Source organism: Cibotium barometz, chromosome 44 (genome assembly GCF_041138505.1).
Source record: "Cibotium barometz isolate CiBa-2024 chromosome 44, ASM4113850v1, whole genome shotgun sequence".
NCBI classification, from domain to species: Eukaryota; Viridiplantae; Streptophyta; class Polypodiopsida; order Cyatheales; family Cibotiaceae; genus Cibotium; species Cibotium barometz.
Window position 1 is genome coordinate 16,503,381 of NC_141089.1, and position 6,890 is coordinate 16,510,270.

The 6,890-nt window shown below is 43.1% G+C and overlaps 1 protein-coding gene across 3 annotated transcripts; it reads left to right on the forward strand.

Annotated features, from left to right (window-relative positions):
- The first annotated feature begins 282 nt into the window (after positions 1-282).
- LOC147613008 (uncharacterized) lies at positions 283-3,455 on the forward strand. 3 transcript variants are annotated; one of them, XM_086782310.1, is made up of 2 exons: positions 283-562; positions 936-3,455. In XM_086782310.1, exon 2 carries the CDS (start codon positions 949-951, stop codon positions 3,208-3,210), a length of 2,262 nt encoding a protein of 753 aa, XP_086638436.1. In that variant the 5' UTR covers positions 283-562; positions 936-948; the 3' UTR covers positions 3,211-3,455. The 3 variants fall into 3 exon arrangements, with proteins under 3 accessions (XP_086638436.1, XP_086638435.1, XP_086638434.1); XM_086782309.1 differs by having other exon boundaries at positions 284-567; XM_086782308.1 differs by lacking the exon at positions 283-562 and adding an exon at positions 579-741.
- Positions 3,456-6,890: the final 3,435 nt, after the last annotated feature.

Consider the following 6,890-nt stretch of genomic DNA (forward strand, 5'->3'; position numbering starts at 1 on the left):
CTGACCCCCACAATGGTGGGCAGGGAGATGAGTTTGGAACGAGCGAGAGAGTGTTTGCATGAGTGTGAGACGCTCGCAACCATGATCGATCATGGAATTCTTTTTGAAGAGGCATTGGGTAGAAAACTATCAACAGAGAGAGCACTTTTCATTTGAAAGGAGAGGAGGGAAATTTGAACTCGGGCTCATAAATGAATAAGGAAATGGATTGAAAAAAGAGGGTATTTTTAAAATTGGCGGAAAAAAAGAACAGTGAGAAATGGCGGGGCGGATTCATAACGAGGGGGTTGTGCTTCACCCGGGGGCCCAATAACAATATATTTGGGTCGTCGTCCTCGCGGGTGGTTCCCTCAGCACGAAGCTCCCTGGCTACGGCGATGCCTGCTGGTGTATTCCTGACAGGCACCCTTCTCACCCCTCTTTCTGCTCGTTTCCCCGCCCTTTAGCTTTCGTTTTCCCACACGCGATTGCCCAATCGCCCCGCATTCCTGATTCCTGTCTAATCGGTGCTCTGTCTCGAAGCTAGGACAAAATCTTCGGTTTTAAGTTTCTCAAACCAGTGGTGAGGTATCTTCTTACTTTGCTTTCATTTCTTGATCAAGTTCATCACTGCGGATTGCTGCTATTTCCAAGGTTTCTTCTAGGGTGAGAGTTAGGGTTAGGATTAGGCTTTTCCGTCATCTGTACAGGTTTCGTTGTGCTCATTTGAAGCCTTGCACTTGATCGAATGCATCTCTGCAGGTATTGTAGTCTGCCTGAAAATTTTGCAAAGGGCTACTGTTAATAGAGTTTTCTAGGTTTTGGGGAAGCCATGGGTTTAGGCCTAAAAGAGGGTTTTGAATGTCAATGCACACATGCATGCCCGCATGTATATTTGCAACTCAGAAAGCCATATCTGATATCACTGCATGCATTCTTTTTTTGTTGAAATGCAGCTTAGAGGGGAGCATGGATTGCAATAGAGATGAAGCGGCTCGGTCGAGGGGGATTGCAGAGAAGAAATTCTCGCAGCAGGATTATGCAGGTGCTAGAAAGTTTGCCCTAAAAGCACGCCAGCTTTTTCCCGACCTTGAGGGCCTGTTGCAGTTCATAGCAGTGCTGGATGTCCATGTCACAGCACAGGAGAAGCTGCAGTGTGGGGAGATGAACATGTATGCCATTCTGCAGTCTGACCCTTCTGCAGATGAAGCCTCCCTCAGAAAGCAGTACAGAAAGCTTGCCCTTGTCTTGCACCCAGACAAGAACAAGTCCATGGGAGCCGAAGCTGCCTTCAAGTTCATCTCTGAAGCTTGGACCATCCTTTCTGATAAAATAAAGAAAGCAGCATACGACAACAAAAGAAATTCTATGGCTTCAAAGATGGGACTGCACAAGAAACCACGGCCAGCCTCCTCTGGTAACCATAATGTTACGCCCCCTCCCACGGCTTGCCCACCCCAGCCTCCCCCCAATCCCCCTCCTGTCATGATGACTTTCTGGACTGCATGCCCACTATGCAAATTGCAGTATGAATACCATAGGATCTATGAGAATAAGAACCTCTGCTGCCCCATTTGTTTTAAACCCTTCCAAGCTAGAGAGATTTCTGTGGTTACTGGGACAACCGTTTGGCCCCTACAAGAACAAAAGAGAGCCAATATGGACGCCAGAGGTGCACCTCATCATGCCAATGGATATGTGAACGGTATCAAGGTGGGCCCATTTTCTGAAGGTAACTTCCCATGGCCTTTTGGAAATGGAAATTCTTCGGCTGCCCATTTGGCACAGTCACAGGTAAATGTCAAAGCAAGAAAGGAGAACATAGAGGTCCAAACAACTTCCATGTCAAAAAGAGAGAAGAGGAAAAAAGAGAGGGATCTGATCAAAGCCAAGGAGAAGGCCCGGACCAAAGAAGCCCATGATCGCCTTGCAGCTAAGTCAAAAGGGGTGATAGATCAAAAGTTGTCAGCTCATAAGCAATTTGCGTCAGGATGTAAGGGTTATGTGGATGATGCAACTGCTCATGGCTGTGTAGGGATTCAAAAACCTTCAACACCAGAAGGGCATGATGCATCTGGCCAAAAAGCATGTGCCAGCAGAAAGGACATGCCTGTATACTCAGATGATAAAAATAATGCAAGAAAAGAAAACTGGACTGTCCAGGACAGCAAGGATGTCCATGAAGAGGGAAGTTTTGGTCTTGTAGATCATGAACAAGTAATTCCTGAATCTCAACATGCCCAAAAGAATCCCCTGACTGGAGCTGATCATGAAGTGCAGCTTGATGTTTCGCCTGCAAAGAAGGCTAGAGTAGATTGCCAGGGTTCAATTAATGAACAAATTTCAAAAGAGAACAATGGGTCAAAGCTTTCTGAGGTTGGATCCAACAAGGGGAATGATGGGAATTGCCTGGCTGGTGGTTCTAAGTTGATGGTTAACAAATTCAAGGAGCCTCCAATGCAGGAAAATGATCTTACTTCAATGACAGGCAAGCATGATCCAAGCATGTGTCATACAGAGATGGACTCCATGGCAGAAACACCTGATGCTATGAATGTGCCAGATGCCGACTTCTATGTCTTTGACAAAGATCGAACTGAGCATCACTTTTTGGCCGGGCAAGTATGGGCTTGCTATGATGATGATGAAGGGTTCCCACGCTATTATGCTCGAGTTTCGAAGGTCATTTCTCAACAGCCATTTAAGATACAATACACCTGGCTTGAGGCACGTGGATCCTCCAATGAGATAACTTCATGGCTGGATTCTGGGTTCTCATATACATGCGGGGAATACAAACTTGGTAAAACATTGACGATTGATTCTGTCAACATGTTTTCTCATAAAATGACATTTGAAAAAGGGCAGAGAGGGTGCTTCAAGATTCATCCAAAGAAAGGGGATATTTGGGCTCTATACAAGGAGTGGAACACCTTGAAAACAAAAGATGAAAACCATGGTTATGATCTGGTAGAGATACTTACAGATTACACAGATGAGGTCGGTGTGCAGGTTTCTGTGCTGGTTAAAGTTGAAGGGTATAAGACTATCTTTCAGCAACAGTTTGGAGCTGTGCATTGGATTCTCCCTAAAGAGATGCTGAGGTTTTCTCATAGCATTCCTGCGCACTGCCTCATGCCAGGAGAAGCCCCAAGGGCTGTAGAAGGTTGTTTGGAACTTGATCCTGCCTCAACTCCAGCAAATATTGTCATTAAAAAGCTAGTAAAGTAGGTGGTAGTTCCACACCTTTTGGAAGCTGAGACTCGGACAACTGACTGGTGCTGTACGGTGCCTGTTTGCCAAGGGAACTTTGTACAGAATATGGGCCATTTAAAGGGCCAATGCAATCTCTAACTTTAGCCACCTGCTATGATGAGATGTGTTGTGGAATTTTGGAGGGGGCCTATTAAGACATCCTTGTGCTAGATGCGGCAAGAAAAGAAATTATTAAGAGTCATTGCCTACTGTTTATTTGTGGATCTTTTGTGACTGGTCATGAGGTCATCTGACAAATCTTTATGGTTTTGGAATTGGAAGCATCAGTTTATTCCCCACTCTTTGCACATGGTGGGTTTGAATTTATGCCCCTTGAGAATTATCTTATAGTGCTTGCTTCTCACATTGGGCTGGACTGAGTGTCAAGGACCCAGCATGTGCTGGGGTGGTGCTGTGCACTCCTTGGTGGTGCTATGTGTTCTTTATGGAAACTCGCATACATTGTTTTGGTTTGCATGCAATATTAGGGCTAATTTATGAGGTGGCTGCTGCTGCTAGACCTTGACTTCAAAACTACGTTTCCATGTCTTCCGTTTTCTTTCATATCATATGCTTGAAGTCCCATTTCTCTCAATATTATATAAAGATTTTGTAAGAGAACCAAGGGGTGGTGGCATTTTTTAATCAATAGATTTTTATATTGTTGGTTAGCCTTAAGTGCATGCAATAGGGGCATACAACGAGTGAAAAAAGATATTCAATTAAATAGTTGGGATGATGGATTATCATTAGTGTTGAAGGTTTTCTAAAACCTTAATTTGAATTTGATTTATGTGTGAGAGGTAGTTGAACGGTTATATGCCTTTTTGCAAATCGGCTCTTGTATGCCTCACCTGCTCTGCGACCAAATTTGGTTCCTCCTTCCGCAAAGCCATCGTCGGTGTGGGAAGCCTCTCCGCCATCAAGAGTGCCTACAGACAGTTGGCCAGGCGCTACCATCCGGACGTGTGCCCTGGCTCGGACTTGGAGGCGTCCACGCACAAGTTCTTAGCGGTGCAAGAGGCCTATGAAATCTTGTCAGATCCGGAGCGTCGGGCGGACTACGACTTCACGCTGCTGCATCCCTTTTGCGCCCAAGCCCTTGGTAAGGGTGGGTTCCCCTCGATTTCCCGCATGTCGCAGCGGAGGGGCAAGGCTACCCATGCCCGCAGCAAGGCCTCGGCCGGCTGGAAGCTGCAGTGGGAGGCGCAAATCAACATGCTGAAGCAAAGGCGACAGTCGGGTCCGTTTGCAGTCGACACAAAGTCTAACTCCATAGGAATTTTCTTTGGTATATTGGGGCGTTCCTTTTGAGAGCGCTTGCAAAAATCATAAAGTGGCTTGATTGAATTTCATGACTGTAGAGAGATGGGAGAAGAAGCCTAACCAGAGTTCAAGCTAAGTCTTTTGCTTAATGAGAGTTATTGCTTGTTTGACTCAATCATTGCTCAAGATGTTTAACATGGAAAGTTGTAAACCGATTTTTATACCAATGGAACTTGGTGTAAAACTTAGCTTGGGGTGGTACCACCTCCGAATTTAGTTTCACACCAACATGCTTTTCGAAAAAGAAATAACCTCTTGATCAAACCAAGCATGGAATTATCTCTAGATTTTAAACAACTTTGGAATGGCATTGTTCAATTCCACAAGCAGAACTTAGAAGTGATTGAATCAATTTATTTACAATAACAATGTAGACATGTCCACAAGCAATCTCAAAAAACCCAATTACCTCGATCATCCTATTGTTAGGAATAAAGATAACTAGATCAACTAATTATGCTACACAATGATTTGATTTGCAAAGAGTCCTCCAAATGCCAAAGTTGGTCACTCATGCACTAATAAAGATAACAAGATCAATTAATTATCCTACATGATGATTTGATCTCCAAAGAGTCCTCGAAATGCACTCAATTACTTAAGGTCACATGAAGGATTTTAAGCTTTGCCATTTTTTATACTTGGTTTAATTATAGGGTGACTAATAGCATTTTTCAAGTGTGGTTTATCGCACAGAGAGGTGAGTGCAATGATGTGGTTACTTTTGTTATTGGGAAACTACATGAGCATGGCTTTTTTAGAAATAGAGTTGATGGGGACCTAGGAGTATGTTGTCAATGAAGCTTGGCCATGGAAGATGTTGTGATAGATGATGCTCCAATCAAGATAATCAACTAATGTCCAAATTTATGATACATGATGTCTTGGTTGATGTTGCAAACAATCTAACCAAGTACGTGTAGCCATTTATATGGTAGTGATGTGTAGACATAGGTTAATAATGGGTTGGGGTACTTTTTTCCTCTTTAGGAGGTTTATTCTTCCAAGTGTATGTGCACACTTTTATGAATGTGTAAGTGACCTTATTATAATACTTCACTCATTCTCATTAATCTACTTTGAGTGATATGCTTCCATCTATCTTTCCTTGCTTGTTGTATCTATGTGTGTGTTGCTACCTTGATCTCTACTCCAACAACTGGTATCAGAGTAGCAAGTTCTCTTAGCCCTCACCCCCTTAAAGCCAAAGAACGAATCAACTCAATCTTCTGGAAAGAATACCAAGAAGTGGGGTGATAAGCCTAAGAAGAAAGGCCAATGCAACTATTGTCTCAGCAGCTAGGTCTTTTGGAAAGGATACCGAGAAGCAGGATGATAAGCCTAAGAAGAAAGGCCAATGCAACTATTGTCACAAGCTAGCCCATTATATCAATGAATGAAAAATGAACGCTAGAGAAGGAGAAGAAGAAAGAGTAAGGCATGGGTATGATTGATACATCAACACCAAGTGTTAAAAAGGAGTCAACAAACTATGCACGGGATGATTGGGCATTCATTTTGCACTACAGTTATGATCCTTCTATCCATGATGTATGCATGTCAATGAACAGATCAGCATGTATGGTATTTTGATAGTGGTGCTAGTAAGCACATTACTTCTCTAGCGGGATATATTTTTCTCCCTTGAGTCTATTCCTCAAGGAGGCACAGTCACATGTGCAAACAACTCCTCATATCCAGTGAAAGGAGTTGTGCTCACTGCTACATAAATAATGGGACAATCACTCTCTGAAGTATTGTTTATTCCAGGCATAAAAAAGAACTTGTTGCTGTCGGTCTCTCTGCCATTACTATTAGTGGTCAGATTTGTTGATGAGAAGTGTACAGTTCATGATCGGAGTGATGGAGACATCATTGTGGTATCTGGTACTCTAAGCCATAGGATTTACAGATTGGACAAGTATGAGAGATTGACAAATAATACTTGTTCAATTACTACCACGTGCTATGAGTGATGTAGAGCTATGTCATGCTTGCTTTGGTCACTCGAATTTTTACAGTTTATTGCACCTTAAACAACAAGAAATGGTGTTAGATTCACCAAAGCTTGAGGCCCCTATCAACATGTGAGGGTGCATTTTGGGCAAGGCGCAATGGGCATCATTCCCAAAAGATGGATTAGTAAGGGCTGTCCAAAAATTATAGCTTACACATAGTGATGTATGTGGTCCTATGAGGACACCATCACTCGGGGGATCTCTACTTTGTGAACTTTATTGATGACTACTTTAGGCAAACCTAGGTGTATTTGTTGAAGGAATAATTAGAGGTTTTTACATGCTTTAGACACTTTGTTTCTATGGCTAAAA